The following is a 20,327-nucleotide window of genomic DNA, read 5'->3' as shown; positions in this document are numbered from 1 at the left end:
TAAATGTTAATCAACAGGATGCCATATGTGACTGTTGAAAGCCTAAAGGAGTATCTGGGCATTTTCAGATTTCCTGTGGTTCCAATGGATTTTTGATGTTTATTCACTGTAGAGACTGAACTTTCCACATGGGTGGGAATTTTTTCTTCTAGACTTTCCAATTGCAAAGATGAATTTGCAAATGTGGGACAAGTCGCTGTTATCTGTATCAAACACATAGAAAAAAAGAAGTGTTAAGTATGAACTACCTCTTTTTGACAATCAATTTTGAACCCTGTGACCACATAGAAGCCGGTATTGTTAGAAATTGTTTTATCAACACACCCAGTTAGCTTCTGCACCGCGTGAATAGATGCTGCATTCACTGAAAACATAGTCCACATAAAAAAAAAAAGGTGCAGGTTTCATGTAAAAATAGAAGCTTTGGCAGTTACTAGGTATCTGAGGATTCCTGATTCATCTTAAACTCTTGTCCTGTTTGCATGCCTAAGCATATACTGCTTAACCTTTTGCTTTCCATATAGTTGCTCAAGGGGTCTCATTTTCATGTCAAATTCGTACACCTCTCATCAACGTTTCCTAATAACATTACCTCTGCCGTCTTCAGAGTACATCTCATTTTGTGATGATAAATATCAGGATCTGTTCCCACCCATCCAGGTAAGCTAACAACATATACTAATCAGGATCAACTCCGACCCTGTGACTGCCTATTAGTCTGCAGGAACTCATGCTTACTGAAAAAAGAACAGATGATACTTAATTAATTATTCAAACCATTTTGAAAACACAATGTCAACCACTGTGTTACCTGTATTGGTTTATTATTTTTATCATCTGGCCACAATGCTTTTTATCACCACTGGCTTTGTACAACTTGCATTTGGTGGACGTCTACTTAAATGGGGCAGTACCACCAATGCTGTCTGGAGATCCAACACAATGTGGAATACATCAAACTGGAAAACGTTTGAATCTGGGGAAACAAACAGACCCAAAAGATGAATGGACATTCTGGTGCATTAAATAAAGAAGAAAATTATTGCAGGTCTCTGCACAGAAAAGGAGGTTCTTAAGACAAATTATTTCTGTGTAATGATGGACATTTGTCTACTCTGGTCTTTGTTTTGAGCTAACTATCCTCTTTAATTAGCATTTGCCTCTACATGGTGGCTGAAGGCTGATCAGCGTATTACCGAGCTGCACAGAGTGCTCATCTGCCTTTAATGGGCTTCTCTGCTGTGATTCCTACTTGTTTCCATCCCATGAAAAATAGTTTGTGTCACACTTTTGCAGTACTCATGAAATATCACAGAAAACTAAATTTATTGTTGATATGAGCATTCACTGGGATATGCATATTTCATTTTTTAAATTATGGATATTTCCATGCTTGAACCATTTTTAATGGAGCATGTCTCAGTAGACGTTAGCAATGCACCAACCAAATCCATAAGAACAAATTTCTGAGGACAAATGGTTACATGAGAACCAAGTTTAGGTGTTTACTGTGATGTGTAATCTGTTGCTTAAAGCTTCATACCAGGACTCAGGACAGCGGCTCTAACAATTTTTAAGCAAGTCTGAGAGATGACTCTCTGGAACAAGAGAACTAAGTCTAATGTCTCTCTGCTTGGCAGACTATATGGACTGCAGCGAAGATCAGAACCGGAATAGATGAATCAGCCTTAAAGATTATTTATTTTTTTTTCCCCCAGGCAGAACATCTCACAGGCCTGTTCAGAGGGTTTGCAGGTGCCGCTGAGCACAACGACAGTGGGACCTGGCTAACTTGGTTCCCTGGGGTTCCCCAAAGGCTTTGGGCAGGATCTTCGGTTCCAAAGAGCTGCCAAGGGGAGCGAAGGAAGGTCCTCACGTTGTTGAAACAGGCTGAAAGCCAGGGAAAACTGGTCAGGATTAAACAGCAATTACGGAGGATCAAAGATATTTGCCTAAACGGGTGCCTTGCCTAATCTGCAAACAGTTTTATTCCGCCCTCGCTACCCGAAAAAAGCCCCACTCAACAAAATTTAGAAAAGCACCCCACGACCACTCCGTACCCACACGGGCGCCACGCAAAGCCCGCCTGAGGCTGACTCGGAGGCCGGAGCCTACCCGCTCTCCGCCCCGGAGGCGGCGCGGTTCCCGGGCCGGGCCCCGCCCCACCGCCGCCCGCCTCACCGGCCCCCGGCAGCCCCAACGGCTCGGGGCCCAGCCCCGCCCACCCCGCCGCGCAGCGCGCTGACGCGTGGCCAGGCGGCCTATCCGGGCTCCGCCGGAAGCACGCCTCGTCCTGGGCGCGCGGGCGGCGAGCCCGGGCCGGGCGATGCCGGGCCGCAAGTCTTCGAAGGAGAAGAAGCGGCGGCGGTCGCGGTCCTGCTGTCTGGAGGGGGCCTCGGGGCCGGCCGGCAGTGAGAGGAAGCGGCGGAGCACCGAGTCCAGCCACAGTGCCCTGGAGGTAGCGCGGGAAGGGGGCGGGCGCGCTTCGGCGGCGAGGCCTGCCCGCGGTCGCTGCCGTGGTGGCGGCGGTGCCCGCTTCCCGGCCGGCTGCCGTCCGGACCGGTGGCACCAGCACGGGGCTGGCTGCGTTCTCTCAAAACTTGTCAGCGTGCAGCTGCGGAGAGGGGAACGCTCGGAGAGGCGCGCAGCAAAGGCACCCACCCGCGGCGAGGACGGGCGGTGCCGTGGGGCTCCCCGTGCCCGGCCAGGGGGGGCCGGTCTGTGTTTTCCCGGGTGTAAGCGGTGTGGGGCACGAGCTCAGAGGCGACTCCAGTCGTGGTGGCCCTGCGTGCGGGGTCGTGAGTCTGTTCCGGGAGCTGTGCGAGTGTAAAAACTCCGGTGACTGACGCTCAGGAGTGAATCGTGGGGCTGTCAAAACCTGTTTTTTTTTTCTAACTGTAGAGGTCTTCCACTGATGTATGGAAGATGTATTCTCTGCATGAAGGCGACTTTTATTCTTAGTAAACTACCGGACAGGGAATTGTATGTCAATTTCCTTCTTAGCTGGGTAGCTGTAAACTGTAAGATTAGTGTTTTAATTGCACAGCAAATCAGGGAGATAGATTTCCTCTGCCTCAAAGCATACTTTTGCCTATAAGCAGCAGCTAGGTATTTGCAGGTAATATTTTCCTGTTAATATTTAAAAGCACTTTTTGCCTCTTGAAGCTTTTAAAATTTCCCCTAGCATATGAATGGTTTTATGTAAAAAAAAAAAAAAAAAGTAGATTCTGTAATGTAGTTACCATGCAAACTAAAACGCTATTTGGAAGCTCAGAAGTCCACCTTAAGATGTACCTTGCAACTATGAAAGGAAACCTGTTGCAAGCACAAATGAAGCTGTAAGTTTCCTTCTTCTCCAGTTCATCAGAAAATGTGAAAATTGTACTTGTTGTCTTTGGTTTTAGGAAGAAAAGTGCAATGTACCATCTGGAGAAAAAGTGGAAGAAGCTGAACAACCGAGTGATATAGAAGAAGGAGGATTAGATCTCAGTGTGTCACTCAAGCCAGTCAGTTTCTACATCACGGACAAAAAAGAAATGCTTCATCAGTGTTTCTGTGTTATAGGGGAGAAAAAACTGCAGAAGATGCTGCCTGATATTTTAAAGGTACTGAAATACCTTTATATACTTCTTACAAGTTTGAATGCTTGTATAAAAGCACGTTTATCTCTTGAGTCTAGTGGACTTCCAGCTTAAAAGCTGCCTGTGTATTTCTTAAATAAAGACCGTATCAAGTCTCTGAAAGCGAGACTTTTTAAAGATATGATATGGTTATTCCAGCTTATTCCTTTTTCCACTGCTCAGCCAGTGAGGAACTGCAGGCTGCTTATTTCTATACCATCAGTCTGTACTAGTTAGTTAAATGCAAAAGGAGTTTCATAATTGCATGGAGTAAATTCGGTAGTGTTGTTCAGTAATAAATATGCTGATTTATTAATAAAAGTTTGATTTCTGTTTGTGTCAGCTGGATTTATTTGCATTAATGTCTGAGATGAGGCAATAAAAGCCCTTCTTGCTAAACAGCTTCTGAAGCTGTAACTTCTGTGGGCTTTAGTGATAGTATTGCTAGACTTTTATTGGCTTAGAACATACACTTTTTGAGTCTTGTGAACTGTAGGGCTTGGTAAAAATAAGCTAGGCTAGCAGCCTGTACAGAAGAAGAGGCTGCAGGTAGAATGCCACTTTTGTGATGTTGTTTAATAGTTTTAAAATTTTTATCTTTAATGTTTGAGTCATAATATTAGCATAGGTGAGGCAGGACTTCTTCATTTTAAGCACCTAGTGAATTGCATACAGTCTCATCCATTTCTCACCTCTGGGAGAAGAGGTCTGTTGCAGCTGGAGGCAAAGGCATTATTAAGTTTGAAAGGAAGTTGCCTCGTGATGTAGAACGAAACCTACAGTAGAGTCCGGAGTGTTACAATATGCTCACCACTTCTTAAGTTTGCTACTTTTATGTGGTATCATAGTTCATTTGAAAGTGTGAAATTATCACTTAGTTTCACTGAGAGGGCACCAAATAGTATGAGAGAAGTGAAGGTAACTGAAATACCTGTAAAATCTTTGGCAGCCTGTGGTATATATCAAGCATGAAAAATAGATCACAATTTATGTATTTCTTATGCTTTCTTTATTGTGATATGCAACTGTTGGTGTGTTGCCTAAGAATGTGTCAATCCAGTGAAGGTGGATTCAATAGTTTTCTCTGGTATTTGCAGGCTTAATTATGTAATCCACCTGCTCCTGAGTGATGCAGAATCAGAAACAGTCAGGGCTGCAGTTGTTTGCTATTCCATGCTTCAAACATGGCACAGTATTTCTGCTGCTCAGTGTTGCAGCTACGGTGAAAACTCCAAGCCATAGGTCAAGTAACTGATAGTGTACATTGTTTAATTTTTCAGAAAAAAAAAGACACACACACACAATTTTTGGTAGCTGTCAAACACCTACCAGGTATTCTTCAATAGTTGCATCAATGCAGATCAGAATGGGGAAGGGACTTGCAATCTGAGTTTATGCTTCATTCAGTACTACAGTTGGAGTACTATTTATGGTTCATAATTACTCTGTCCTCAGAAATTTTTAGTAGCTGGTGGTCTCTCTTGTCTGTCTCCTTAGAACTGTTCCATGGATGAAATCAAAAGGCTTTGCTTGGAGCAGTTGGAGCTGTTATCTGAAAAAAAACTGTTGAAGATACTTGAAGGTATGAATAAAACATCTAGGCCCCGCTGTGCACCAGAGAATAGTTTGCCTCTAAACTGTTTCTAGCTACCTATATATATATATATATATCTATCTATCTATCTATATATATATGTGTACACATCCCCCTCTCTAACAATAAGTATATATTAGTGTGTGTGTGTATATGTATTTATATATAACCATTACAAATATACACGTGCTAATAGTATGTATGTATAGTGTGTGTGTATATGTATGCTGGTTTTGATCTTTTAAGCTTTGATGAAATTGTCCATTGATTTAGAAGCTATTAGGGACACATTCAGAAATCAGTAGTATAAGCTGCTGCTCCTCAGTATCCAGACTAAAAACAAAGCTTTTAACTTGGTGGAAAAAACAAAGCTAGGAGTATAGAAGTATTGTTGGAAATCCATTACTTTAGGTAAACTAACATTAAGTTGCCTCCTGGTTTTCTGTGGGGGAAAACTGACATACTGCAATACTAGTTCAATTGTATTAGCAATTGCACTAGTGTTTGGTGTAGTTACAGGTTTCTTGGTGGATCTCTGCTCTGCTGAGATACACAGTTTGTGTACTTTGATTAAGGATATTCCAGCTTTTTAGTATCTTACTGAACTTCCACTTCATATGCAAGGGGTATAGAATTTATTTGTAAACATATTGATGTCTTCTCAGTTAAATGGAACTCTCTGAATTTTGAATACTGCAGAGTACCTTCTAATTGTTCTGTCCCCTATGCTTTATTTTTAGTACAACTCTATAGGCAATAGCTATTCTGTTGTGTTTTTTTTTTTTTTTTTTTTTTTGTAATACAGCATAACTGAAAAATGCCAACCGTATGGGTAGCAGAAAACTCAAAGTTTTTGGTCTTCAGTAAGTCTAATTTTAGAACATCTACTTAACTGGGAAAAAAACCCATCTTCTGCTGATTACAGTAGAATTAATAATTGAGAGTAAGCCTAACTGTATAGTATTAATTATATCACCTGTCTAAACTTTCATATTTGAAACTGTGTATACCTAGGCAAGGTTGGAGCTGATTCTGATTCTGACGAGGAGGCAGATGGAGGAGACAAGACTGGAGGTGAATCAGTCAGTCAGTGAGTAAAAGACAAAACACTTAAAAACTTAATTTATAGAATACTGAATATAAAAAGAATACTGAGCAATACAGGGATTTTTCGTGAGAAATGATCAGATGTAACATTGAAAGCCCCAGTGGCTGTATCCTTAATTGTGTGATTACTTTAGTTGAATGACAGTGAGTTGTGCTAGCAAGCACTCAACATATAAACATAGTTGTGTCACTTTATAACATTAAATGTCTCTTGAGCACATAACTGATTTTCGTGGCGGTATTATCGCTACCATCAGTTCATCAGTTGAGTTGTGGTGATTGAACATATGCGCTCCCCTAGCCTGCAGCGGAAGTGAGGTAATATTATTTAGGTTAACCTTCTTTGAGTGAGCTAAAGCAGGTTGAGTGACTTCTTCCCACTTAGGTCAGTGACCTGTTAGGGGTATTTTTGACTCAGCTGAAGTGTATCCCTTCTCTTCCACCCTTCTTTCTGGTCCTTCATTCCTGCCCCAGCTGAAGCAGCACTGACACTCACCTGTTCCTGTGTTCTCTGTTAGGGATGTTGTAGAATGTCTAGAGTTTCAATAACAGAGGCTTCTGGTTTCTTATTCGTAGGTTGACATCTGCCAGTTTTGTAAAGGCCAACAATTTTTAACCTTTTCTTAAAATACTTGTCTGGTTTTTAAAGGCAAGTCTTGTGTAGTATGCTATTAAGTCACTTCTACAGTGAATGAGGGAACTCTTTCTGACAGTTTCCGTGGAGGTAGTGAAGGGGAAAATAAAATTACTAGTTACCACCCAAAATGTACAAAATTTTGAGTCAAATTTGCTTATAGAAGACAAGATAAAAAGCTTTTCCATTTTCATTGCTGACCTGATTACAGGTAGTCCGCAGGTTTAGTGCACATTGTCATAGTTCAGCCCCAATCAGGACCAGACTACGCAGTCTCTCTCTCACTCCCCCCACCCTCCGAGAGAATAGGGAGGGATGATACAAGGAAAAAGGCTCGAGGTTTGAGATAAGGACAGGGAGAAATCCTTAAAGTTACTGTTACGGGCAAAACAGACTCCACTTGAGGAAAACTATTCATTTATTACTACAAACAGCAGGATAATGAGACAGAGAACAAGATAACCTCCCCCCACCCCTCCCTCTTCTCCTGTCTCTACTACCTTCCCCCACCTCCCCAAGTGGCCCAGGGGGGAAGAGGGAATGGGGGTTGCGGTCAGTTCATCACGCGTTGTTTTACGCCACTGCTTCATCGTTGGGGGAAGAACTCCTCACATTCCTCCTGTGCTCTGTAGTGGGGTCCCACCCATACGCCACAGTCCTTCGTGAAACTGCTCTGACGTGGGTCATCTCTTCCACGGGGTGCAGTCCCTCCAGAACAGCTGTCCCAGCGGGCCCTCCACGGGCCACAGCTGCCTTCAGGCATCCACCTCCCCTGATGTGGGGTCCTCCGCGGGCTGCAGGTGGATCTCTGCTCTTCTGTGGACCTCCATGAGCTGCAGGGGGACAACCTGCTCCACCATGGTCATCACCACAGGCTGCAGAGGAATCTTGGCCAGGAGCCGCATTACTGCTCCCCCTCCTTCTGAACTGACCTTGGTGTCTGCAGCCGTTCCTCTCACAAGAAAAGTTCTTCACAACAGGCTGGCAGATGCCTCTCAGAATCTCTTCACATCTCCTCTCCTCTCCACTTCTTGCAGCCAGGCCAGGCCGAGTCGGGCACAGTCGGCTGCCTGGCAAGAGGCCAGAGGGTGAGGCCTGCAAGGCCCATGAGGCCTGCGCCTCTGCCTCTGCACCTCTGCCCCCGCTCAGCTTCTTCTCATCTTTTTTTTTTTTTTTACCTGTTTTCCCCTTCTTAAATGCGTTATCGCAGAGGCGTTATCATGGGACATTCTGCTACCAATCGGCTTGGCCTTGGCCAGCAGCGGGTCCGCCCTAGGCCTGGCCGAGTCCACTGAACAAAGGGGAGCAACTTCTAGCACCACCTAGCTACCACCTTAGCCCCCCCTCACTAAACAAAACCACAACAACATATTTAATAAACCTCTGAGACTATACAAGACAATACACCACTGTTGGGCAGATTAAAGTACCCCTTAGTTGCTGGTTTGGTTAGTTCTCATACTTACTAAATAGAAAAAAATGGATGAGAAAGGTAGTGATAGTAATCCAAATTTCACATTCTGGTCAGTATTTTTGATTTAACAGAGAGCTGGTTTCTGATCCTGTATAAGAATTGTTATGAAGTTATTGAATAAAGTAATTTTTTTTTTTCATCACATCTCATCATACATCATACAAATCTACAAGAAAATGGAGTGATAAAGTTTAGTGATCTTTCAGTTTTTTCTCATGTGATACATTTTAATATCTTCTGACACTATTTCTTGTGGGATTCCATTTGGAGCTTATTTGCAACTGTATCTCCCCTTTGCTATTTGTTGCTTACATAATCTATGAATAGTGTCAGTACACTCCATTTGGGCTGATATTTTTTTTTTATTTTGGACAGTGCCCTCTGCTGGCTCTTTAAAAAAGCAAAATAAAAATTCAAATACTACAAAACACATTAACTCTCTTTACATAAAGGAATCTCTATTAAGTGATTGATGTTCTGCCAATGAACTTCTAAACAGAATGAGAAGAGAAACTTGTTGGCTAAGGAGACTGTGAAAAATGCCCCAGGATTTTGATGTCTGGAGAATTTATTTTTTTTTTTTTTTTTTAAGACTTAATTCACAAGCTCTTTACTGTTGCAAAATACATGAAATGTTCTTCATCTGAGAGAGCTGTGGCAGGGTTAGTGCTGCTAGATTTCAGGAAAGTAGTTCCATGGCTGCAAGGTGTTTCAAAGCTACTGTTAAGACATGTATTTATGACCCTTAGTTACAACAGATTGAGAAAAGTCTTGCTTATATGTAAATAAAGTAATGATTTTAGATGGTAAAAACCTAAAAAGGGGAATTTTTTGTTGTAAATTAATGAATAAAATACCAAAATAAGGAAAGCAAGCAGGATTCACCTTTTTTTTTTTTTTTTTAATTAGTGGATATCTGAAGGCACTTAACCGATTTACCCACAGCAAGTAGGAAGGTTTCAGGAAAATAGCATTTATAGAATCTAAATTGCAGTTTGGAAGTCTATTGTTTTTACGCAGTACAGTTAATATTCCAGGCATAAGCAGTGACTAAACCAAAATGAGTTGGTATTGTCTACCTTTTCTCATAGCTGTGTTGAAGTACACCAGAAATAAAACTGACCAAGTTCTTTAACCATTGTTGTAGTTGCCAAAAACTGACAAAGCTAGGTCACCTTACGTTGCTAATGAGAAAGACGTAAGCAATAACTGACAGCAGAACTGGGAAGAAATTGTGTTTAAAAAAAGTAAAAAGAACTAAGAGACGTTGGTCAAAGTTATAGAGCAGATTACTTCCTTTAATGAACAGAATAGTTGAGGTGCCCCTGTTTTTTGTATCTCTGTTCTTAATCCTGATGGTTTAACATTTCAGAACCCTCCAAACTGGCCAGGCAAGATATGTTGGTGTACGAATTGTGGCATTTCCTCCCCTTTCAATGCAGTGGGTTAAAAAATAGTATGCTACACACAAGGTTACTGTCTCAGAACCTTGGCTTATAGGTTCAGCTGTGTGTTAGCTTAAACAGAAAACAAAAAGGGGAAGCTGTTTGGATGATAGAGAAATAAAGGGATAGAAAGAAATAGGTGAAATGAGGAAAATTAAGATTTTATATTAGTCATTAAACCCAGTGCTCAGTAAGTAGAACAGTGTTATGCTTTAGCAACTGTAAAATGTCACAAGCCTTTTTTACTAAATAGGTCTAACCTTTGGGCATTTAGGTTAACTTTTTTGAATCCTATGTGTAAATAAATGTAAGTTCGATTTTGCGAAACTTTAGAAAACTGTTTCAGCCAGAACAGCAACAATTTAGTCAGTAGGCAGGGAGGCTAAGGATGCAACAGTGAAGAAATAGTGAAAACTGCATTGCTGAGCTGAACTTTGGTTCTTTGTAATCACTAATATGTTTTAAATTATCATCTGAGTTTAAATAAATGGTTGAAGTTGTTTGCCCTGGGAACAGAAAAGACTTCAGAATGAAAAAGACAGTTTCTTTGTTTATGTTCTCCCTGTTGATACTTCTTAGTTTGTCTTCATTACTTGTGGTTTTCTGTAAATGACAACTTTTTTCTGCATTCTGTTAATGATGCAGCACGAAACCTTTTTTGTTTTAAGTACAACTTGTCATAGTTGTTTTTATGGACCTGTAAATGTGGGAAAGGAAAACGTGAATAGCAAGTCTCAGTGTCTTAAAAAATTTGTTAACTGATTGGAAATGTCAGTTTGTTTCTTTGATCCTTGTTCTTTTTTTAGAAAAAAAAATAGCCAACAAACTTATTCTTCAGCAGTATCCATATATCAATAGAAATCCAGAAAGCTTAAATCAATGAACCTGAAGAAATTAGAAGTGTATCAAAATATCCTTTCTTAGAAGGAGATAGTTTGTACTGTGTCTTTTTTTTTTAATTATCTTTCCCAAAATATGCAAATACTTATCTGTCTCTAAAGACCTGCACCCTGTCTGTATGTTCTGAAAGTAGCAGAGATCTAGACTCTTTTCTCCAGGTACAGGGAAGATTGCAAAACTCAGACCTTTATCTGAAACTTTTGAATGGTATTGCATCTGTAACTGTAAATTGAACCTTCCTTTTTCTAATGCACATATTCTCATTCTCCTAGCAGAAGCGGAAATCCTGAGGCTTTCCCTAAATTTCAGCTCTGTAAAAGCTTCAGGTGCTTCCATTAGCATGTAGATCACTTACTCTGTTATTTTGTCACCAGCTTCTTCTGAGTTAAATACTAGAAATCCTGGAATAAGCACACAGAATAACTGAAGAAGCAGGGCCTGTGTTTGCCAGTAACTGGAAACTGCTGTTACAATAGATACGCTTCATTACTTGTGAGTTCTCTGTAGATTTTTTAACTATACAGTTCTCAGATTTTTGTTGCTTCTTTGTTACTGTCTGCAACGGAATCCTATTAAACCAAGAGAATTGCTGTATACCAAATGTTCTGGTTTTGTTAGTGAGGGGGGGCCTAAGGTGGTAGCTTCTGTAGGAAACTGCTAGAAGTCGCTCCCCTTTGTTCAGTGGACTCGGCCGGGCCTAGGGCGGACCCGCTGCTGGCCAAGGCCGAGCCAATTGGTAGCAGAATGTCCCGTGATAACGCCTCTGTGATAACGTATTTAAGTAGGGGAAAACAGGAAAAAGAGGAGGGAAGATGTGAAGCAGCTGAGCGGGGGGCAGAGAGGGGGAGGCGCGAGCCTCATGGGCCTTGCAGGCCTCACCCTCTGGCCTCCCGCCGGGCAGCCGACTGGGCCCAACTCGGCCCGGCCCGGTTGCAAGAAGTGGAGAGGAGATGAGAAGTGAATAAGATGTAAAAAGGATCCTGAGAGGTGTCTGCCAGCCTGTTGTGAGGAACGGCTGCAGACGCCAAGGTCAGTTCAGAAGGAGGGGGAGGAGTAATATGGCTCCTGGCCAAGATTCCTCTGCAACTCGTGGTGAAGACCATGGTGGAGCAGGTTGTCCCCCTGCAGCCCATGGAGGTCCACGGAGGGGCAGAGATCCACCTGCAGCCCGTGGAGGACCCCACGCCAGAGCAGGTGGAGGCCTGAAGGAGGCTGTGGCCCGTGGAGGGCCCGCTGGGACAGCTGTTCTAGAGGGACTGCACCCCGTGGAAGAGATGACCCACGCCGGAGCAGTTTCACGGAGGACTGTGGCCCATGGGAGGGACCCCACGCTGGAGCAGAGGAGGAATGCGAGGAGTTCTTCCCCTGACGATGATACAGCGGCGTAAAACAACGCGTGATGAACTGACCGCGACCCCCATTCCCTTTCCCCCCCCCCCCCGTGCCGCTCGGGAGGGGAAGGTAGTAGAGATAATGTTAAGCCCGGGAAGAGGGAGGAGTGGGGGGAGGTTATCTTGTTCCCTGTCTCATTCTCCTGCTAATTTTAGAAAATAAATGAATAGTTTTCCCCAAGTCGAGTCTGTTTTGCCCGTGACGGTAACTTTAAGAATTTCTCCCCGTCCTTATCTCAAACCTTGAGCTGTTTTTCTTATATCATCTCCTCCTATTCTCTCGGAGGGTGGGGGGAGCGAGAGACAGACTGTGTAGTCTGGTCCTGATCAGGGCTGAACTACGACACCAAACTTCCAAATGATGACAGATATTTATATGAAAACTTTGAGTTAGCCAATAAATGTCCTGCAAAACCAAGTAGGCAGTCTTCCAATCTCATTCGAAAGGTATTAAGATGTTCGTGAGCTATTTCTTTCCTGTTCCCTGAATTGGCTCTTTAAATACCCTCTAACAGAAGGATTGAAAGTAAATTATTTGCTAGAAGTATTAAAACAACAAGCATGGTAATGCCATTATAGTTTGTGTGTATAATGTGAGTAAATGATCTTTTGCTTTGAAAATCTTATGTGCTTATTTTTTTTTCACCGTGTGACAATTTGCAGTTTAATATTTACTTTTTCAAGAGTTTATAGGCTTTTTACTGCTTTGCAGTCATAAGCGCAGTTTTTACTTGTTTTATTTTAGAAAGGTTAGCAGTTTAAAGACTTACCTTGTTTTAACATGTTTTGCTCCTGGGTACTGGGCTGTTCACAAGCATGCAATTGGCGTCTGATATTTACACCTCTAGGACTATTTGGTTATCTTCACCATTTGGAAACACTAAAAGAATTGACTACACAAGTCACTGAACAGATACATAACCATTTGACATCTGTTCTCTGTCTTCTGTTCTTGTGGTGTCCTCAAACTGCACCTGTGATCATACTGATAGATCTTTCATAGTTCATTAAACTGTTTGATTAGCATCTGTCATTTGGGATACTTTTCCTGAGGAGCACTGCTTCATAAGGACTTTGTTCCTTTTTTCTTTTTTTTTTTTTTTTTTTTTTAAATGGCTTGCTATTAATTATTTTAGTTCACATTTGTCATGGAAAACTAGCCTTGGAACAAAAATTTACAGGAAGCTTGCAAGGATTTGAGACTTCTGAAAATGTTTTTTAGACTTGAAACTGCAATGGGAAATTTTAATTTAGGAAGATACATCATCTTTATGTCAAGAATAGCAGAGGTGCCGATCTTAATCCTCACTCCAGAGATTTAGGTGAATGTTTCTTAACAACAGTTAAAAGCACTGTAAGGAAAGTGTCGCATGACTGTATCTCATGTTGTCGGACTGTCGTCTAGTGCACTACGTGAAGATATTTTTTTCTGTTACTTTTCCTGTTGGTCTCCAACCCCAGTTACTGCTGATGTTTGGAATCCCAGCTACTGCTGTTGCAGTGCTGTTCTTAGTCCTTAGCCATCCATCTCTCTGACCAGTACCCCTTTTCCTAACTTGTGCTTCTGTCTTACCTCACTCTGCGTAATCTGCTGGAGTTGTGGTACCAAATCACCCTCAAACCCAGATTTCTTTCACAGCTATGCAAATTCCTGAAACTAATAGGTTCTGTACAGAATCCATGTGTGTGAGCCCAGGTAAGCGTTGCACTACTGCAGAGCATGCCAACGTGAAAAGCTAGCATAGGGAAAATTTAAATTTACAGCATTTGTCACAAACAAGCTCTTTCTACTGAAAAGAATATACTGTGCAAATGTTATTCTGTTATAAACTCAGCTTTTCTTTTTTTTTTATCTTGGAAGAGTGACTTTGAACTTAAATGTCATCCTGAGGGAGAAGTGTTTTTAAAGACTAATAAAAAGAGGGAGCTCCAAATTGCTGTAATCACTTACTAGCATATTATGAAGGAAGGCATTAAAATTTTATACTGTGCTTAATTTTAGATTAGCATATCTTCTGCTCCCATTGTTTGCAGTAATGATGCTGTGCTACCCTTTCTTAAGTCTATACTGAAGTAGAGATAATTAGAAAAAGTATTTCTTGCTAACAAGCAAATTAAACAAAGTTAATATGTTGAGAGTAAAACTGAATTGTGAGCTGAAATGCTCTGCGTGGCCACAAGATGGTGCAAAATGCCCACCTAGCGAATGAAGTAGTGACGGTTCACCAGCGGTACAGTCCAATCTGATCAATTCTGAAAGAGTTAAACGTGCTGCAAAAGTACTTCTGGGTTTTAAAAATTCTTTTCTGGACAGTAGATAACAGCTACACATTCTCCTTAATCAATTCTTGTATGCAACCATACACATTTATATTGCAATGGGTACAAAAAGTGTGAGAAACAAAAGAGGCTACTGATTTGTAGCCTTTGCTACAATAGAAAAGGAAATAGCAATCAAAATGACTCTATCTTTCAGACTAAGATGGCTACAGGAATTATGGTGTTCTCCCTCCTGACATAGCCATTGGACACATGAGAAAAAAAAAATCTGTATTTGAGAGCATGGGGAAAATAGATCTGTATTCAATTTTAGGAAAAGCCTTCAGGCCATTACTGAAAAACAAGTTGTAAAAGTCATTATATTTACATCTCTGATACCAGAATACTGCTGTCCTTTTTATAGTGGTTTGCTCCCACAGGCAGGGTTGTTGCATTGATTCCATATTACTATGTATGAAACCAGTGCCACGCTGACATTCAGGATAGGAAATTGGCAATCTTACTGTCAAAATGCTCACTAAACATGGCAATTGAACTTTTCCTGTGATTCTGGGTCCTTCTGCCTTCCTTCTTCCTATACATTTCACAGTATTTTCACAGTTTGTATAAAGAGTGCATGTGAAACATGTGAAGGACATGAACGTCCCACAGAAGTATCTCTTCCTTATCCCTTATATAAAACAGTCGAAACCTTACATGTCAAGGGTAGAAATTTTTAAATAGAAGAAATAGAGAAATGCAGGTACTGAATAGACTTTAACAGTTGAGTTGCATTTCATTTTACAAAGTGTCCCTTTGTAAAACTATGAGGTTGTGATGTAGGAGAGGTGGATGGTGGTGGGGTGATGGTAATTTCCTGAAAGTAGCCTCTTAATTTCAAAGGAAAACAGCAAATAGTATCTGAATGCAATCGAAACTGTAGTTTGTCATATAATTTAACAGTGTAACATTTTATTCTGAGTTTTAGAGGAAAAAACTCCTAATGTTAGGAGAAATCTACCAGTAAGGATTACTATTCTGAAAGGCTAGAGTTTAGTGGAAATAGTTACTTTATCCTTGTGTATCACTAGACGAAGAGGAAAAAAAAAAAAAAAGCTCATTCTCAAGTGTGCTTAGATTAGCACTTTTTGCCTTTATTCATACTGTAGCTGGCTTATTGGCCTACTACCACATAATTTCTTTAGTTAAAGTAAATGTTTCTTAGAAAAGTTGTCTTAAATTGTAAAAGACATAGATTAAAATGTCATCTTATTTGTTTCCAGACAAGACAACAGTATAGACTCTACTTCTTCTCTGAGAGAAGACAACAAGCTGGAAAGTCAGGAATCGAAACAAGGTATGTAGAAGAGAAAGCTGAAATTTTGTTTTGTTGATGTTGGGCAGTGACAAATTCCAGTTAACTGATAGCTCTCTTTTGAACAGTAGGTGCAATCACAGAGAAGCATCCTTTTAGAAATCAGCTGGTGTAGGCTTACAGCGTCTCCCTTGGGCCTAGTTCCAGAAAAGAAGACAGGAGCATTGAAGAACACGTTGTAGGAACTTTGGCTTCTTTATTCTGTGAGACTGGAGAGTTTTTTGTGGCTAGAAGCTAACTGCAGCTCTTCAAAGTTTGCTAGTTTAGCTTTTGGAACACGGCTGAAGCTCTTCCAAGACTCATTTGGCTCTTCATATCTAGTTTTTCACCTGAAAAGGATCTTCAATCATTTCAATTTTTTGGTATACAGGTGATTGCTAATACTGCTATTACGATTTGCTGAATTCTTCGAGAGTCAGTTTTACTTTCTCTTGAGATGAGAGAGAAAATTAAAATACACACACATCAACAGAAGAAAAAGAATAATTCCCCGCACCAAAATCAAAATAATATCCTCACAACACTACAAGTGAATAGATAATTGAGAAACAATTCACCACTTGTCCGTTCACCACAATTAGGACATAAATTCCCCAGAATGATTTCGCTCTTTTATCGAGTTCAGTCCCTGTTTTGCCCATTACTGTCTACAGTACTCCATTCTGACATCGGTAGAAATCCATTATAATATTTATTTGCCAAAAGACTGCTTATAATTTAATCTTTTTGTTCAATCTTGATATATGATACCTTGCTTTGTTTAATTGTGTCACTTGAGGTCTAAGTAAATGGTGCTTGGCACCCACCACTCTTGTTAACTGGCATATTGTACTTAAAGTCAGTGCCAGTGGAAGTACACTCTCAGACTTTTGAATCCCTGAGGACGAATGTTCTGTCTTGTATATTTTCTCTTTTTAAATGTAAAAATGTCATGGGTGGGATGTTCAGGTACTACAGTGATTGGCAGAATAGAAAATGCAAAAGCTAGTAAGGTAGTGGTACAGATTTGAGTATCTGCTGTATAAAAAAACCAGTTTTCTTAACTTGCGGCAGTATTTGTTTTATTCCAGTCATTAAACCAGCACCATATAACAACTGCCAGTATTATTTTGTGCTTACAGCAGTAGAATTGTAGGTGTTTTTGTCTCAGTCTATTTATTTTCATCTGGACTAGCTGTATGCAGTAACATCAGAAATATCTTTTCCAATTAAAGACTGTTGCAAATTCTTATAAGCTATATTTGTCTTCTGCAAAGATCTAACATTATTTGCTTCCCGCAACTCCTATTTCACATTTTGGAATGTTATCTAAAAGATATCTCTTGGAATAACTTTGTGAAACGTGTTTTTCTGAGGTGATTAGTGAGGAGAATTAAACAGAGAACACAAGAGTCAATAAAATCATCAAAACTTTTAGAAGCAGGCTGCTATGTCTTTGTGAGGAATGCCTTAAATATTGCTCGTTATACTGTATGGAGTGACCTTAGAACTGACAGATTTCCTGCAGATCTCTTCCACTTTTTTATTATCAAAGGGAATTGATGACTGTTGCAGATGATTGCTTCATTGTTGTTTTTTATGACTTAACCAAGCATGGTATCATGATGGCTTTGGGCTGTAACAGTGGCTTCGCTCAAGATTTTCGCCTTAAAGAGCTTTTGAGAGTATCAATATAAATTAAAAAATATAACTCTAATCATTCTGCTGAGCTGCAGCCTGTGATGCTATGGGAAAAAAAAGAGAGAATGAGAGAATAAGCAAAAGTGAATTAAAAAAAAATTAAAAATGGAATTAAGTGTGCTAAAATGAATTTTGCAACTGTGGCTGAAGGAAATAGTAAAAGTTATCAAAATGAAAAAGATAATGAGAAATGCTGGTCATGAACTTTATTACTGGGTAAAACTGCAAAAGAGGGAAGTAAAGCCCATTAGCTAATTAAACATATAGGCCAATGAGCTTGTATGAACACTGTATATACAGTTCCAAATTCTGAATGGAACCCAAGGTGGCTTTGCCCAGCTTCCTAGTCCATACTAATTCTGGGACAGAATTGCATTTTGAAAACTAAGTCTGCTTTAAAGATAATAAACAAGAATCAGTTTTACACTGCAGAGGCTTCCTTGTGAAATAAAACCTTATGACATTTTAATTAGGAAAATAGATCATGTATCTCCATGTGATGGAATAAATTTTCCTGGTACTGCTGCTTTGCTATACAGCATGTTCTTTTAAATTGGTATACAAATGCATTAACACTTGTCTACATTAGGTCAACTTTAAAAGTTGGAGGAGAAAAAGAGGAGGAATTAGTTGTCTTAAATTTGTAGATCTTTTTGCCACTCTTAAACTGCAGAGAAACACTTTAAGCAGAAGTAATTTTGTAAGTCGAAAGAAAAATGGTTCTGACTATGATTGTTACATTTGTATTACAGGCAAGGGAGAAGATAGTGATGTCCTCAGCATAAATGCAGATGCATATGATAGTGACATAGAAGGCCCATGCAATGAAGAAGATGGCCCAGATGTGCAAGAAAGCACTGTCAGAAGTGGAGCTGGTCAAATAGATGACCTTCAGAAGGACATTGAGAAAAGTGTGAATGAGATACTGGGATTGGCAGAGTCCAGCCCAAAGGAGCCCAAAGCAGCAACCTCAGCAGTTCCTCCATCAGATGATGTTCAACCATCCGCGCAACAGCTGGAGCTTCTGGAGCTCGAGATGAGGGCCAGAGCTATTAAGGCTCTGATGAAAGCTGGTGATGTAAAAAAACAACCCTAAGATTGTTTAGATTTAATTTTCACTATTTGTTTTGAAGGATATGATGTCTGTTCTCTTCAGTGCTGAAGTACATTTGGGTTGGGTATGACATTCCTCATTCAAACCCTGCTGTATATCCTGACCTGCCTCTTAAGCCATTGATAGGTGGTTTCATTGCCTTCGGCGTGCTGCTTTCATGACGTGCACAGAGTGGTTTGATGCCTCACTGAGATCGAGTCTCTGTGCTGGGTTATCCACTCAAAGAATAACACACTGTATAGACCTGTGGCAGGAGCCTGGTGCCTTCCAGAAAGGTTCGGAGAATCAAGTTCTTTGTACGCCCATGGTTAGAAATCAGCAGCTATTTTATTTATTAGGAACTTGTTAAACTACTTGAGAAACTTGATTTATATGTACTTAATTTAAAATACCATTTTGAAGAGGTCTTTTGTCATGTGACTGCCTTCAGCATTCTGTGATGAGAGTTGAGATTGCTTATTTCTCCTTGGGGCCCAGCTCATCATAACGTAGCTATTCTAGTTAAAATGAATGGAGATTCACCTAAAAGCACACTTAATATTTAGAAAGTTGAATTTCTAAAGGGAGGGATTTTTTTGTTTTCAAATAAACAGTTGAGCTATTGTTATTTTCAGTGTTATGAAAGTGCCTGAAAGTGACAAATACCAGAGTTTTTATATTGTTGGTCATTTAATTTTGACACTGTTTTCTGCTGTTTATCTTCTGTGTCATAACTGAAATAAAGAAAATAAGAGTTTTTTTCCTTGACTATGAAGCTTTTTTTGTTGAATATGTGGCATAATATGTAGGGCAACTCAGCAAATCAGACTGCTTAGAAGACCTCGAGTTTAACTGATGTAGTCATTTCCTGTCCCCTGTAAATAGGAAAATCCACCTTATTTCAGTATAATTTTTTTTTTTAATAGAAAAGCAAGTAATGAGAGAAAGACAGACAGTTGGCAAAACCTAGATATGCTGTCTTGTTCTTTGTAAAGTCATAGGCTAGTGGAACTATTTAGACTGTAAAAATAAGTTTTACTTCAATCCTTAGGGCACTGAATACCTCACTTTGCCTGCTCACCTTTCAAGTGAGTCTGAAAAAGCTCACCTGCAAGGATATTTACTTTGTAGTCCTGCTATGCAACCTTGTATATCTGGACCAATAGGAAATCTTGTTCCTTATTGTTTGCCTCTCTTCTTTCACGTCGAGGTTCGTTTGCCAGTTCTGCAATCAGCCATAGCACTGATGGGGTTTGGAAGCTACCAAGCAATATGAATAAACAAAAATCAGTCCTTAACATTGAGGAAAAATGTACAGTATGGTAATAGCTGATTGATAGGACACATGTTTCTAGACCAGTGTCTTTTCTTTTTTTACTGGTACTCCCAACACCTGTGGTTTTATCACCTGCAGAGGTGATTCCTTGGTGACTGCATACTTCTGTGTGTTTCCCATGTATTTCTGCCAGCCACTGAACAGCAAAGGGCTACCTCGTGCAGAAGCCGTGCTTCGGTAGGGCATATCTTAGAGTGTCTTAGGCAAGCTGAATGTAAATCAGGTTTAATTAGAAATATATTTCTTACCCCACCGGCAGAACTGGTACAGTCAAATATACAAAGTCTATTCACTGGTGTTGCAGAACAATACATCTGCAATTGTTTGGCAGCAAAGAAATGCTGCTAGAAGTAATGATAAACTAGAACATAGTTCTCTTCTGCTACCTACTTGCTAGAGGTATATGGCTTTTTTTTTTT

At 40.4% G+C, this 20,327-nt stretch overlaps 1 protein-coding gene across 1 annotated transcript; it reads left to right on the top strand.

Moving 5' to 3' along the window:
* Positions 1–2,275: 2,275 nt before the first annotated feature.
* CAAP1 (caspase activity and apoptosis inhibitor 1) lies at positions 2,276–19,340 on the top strand. Its single transcript, XM_086770167.1, has 6 exons — positions 2,276–2,458; positions 3,405–3,605; positions 5,118–5,202; positions 6,229–6,304; positions 15,708–15,781; positions 18,232–19,340. The coding sequence occupies exons 1-6, from the start codon at positions 2,327–2,329 to the stop codon at positions 18,573–18,575; spliced, it is 912 nt and encodes a 303-aa protein (XP_086626293.1). The 5' UTR covers positions 2,276–2,326; the 3' UTR covers positions 18,576–19,340.
* Positions 19,341–20,327: the final 987 nt, after the last annotated feature.

Source organism: Chlamydotis macqueenii, chromosome Z (genome assembly GCF_036417535.1).
Source record: "Chlamydotis macqueenii isolate bChlMac1 chromosome Z, bChlMac1.mat, whole genome shotgun sequence".
Classification (NCBI taxonomy): domain Eukaryota; kingdom Metazoa; phylum Chordata; class Aves; order Otidiformes; family Otididae; genus Chlamydotis; species Chlamydotis macqueenii.
The sequence above is the reverse complement of the archived record's forward strand: the minus strand, read 5'-3'. Positions and strand labels throughout refer to the sequence as shown.

Excerpts from the sequence above, each read along its gene's own strand:
- CAAP1 (XM_086770167.1), top strand. The coding sequence starts at position 2,327 with ATGCCGGGCCGCAAGTCTTCGAAGGAGAAGAAGCGGCGGCGGTCGCGG. Across the intron at positions 3,606-5,117 it reads TGCTGCCTGATATTTTAAAG|AACTGTTCCATGGATGAAAT; the intron begins GTACTGAAATAC and ends CTGTCTCCTTAG. Across the intron at positions 15,782-18,231 it reads AAGTCAGGAATCGAAACAAG|GCAAGGGAGAAGATAGTGAT; the intron begins GTATGTAGAAGA and ends TTTGTATTACAG.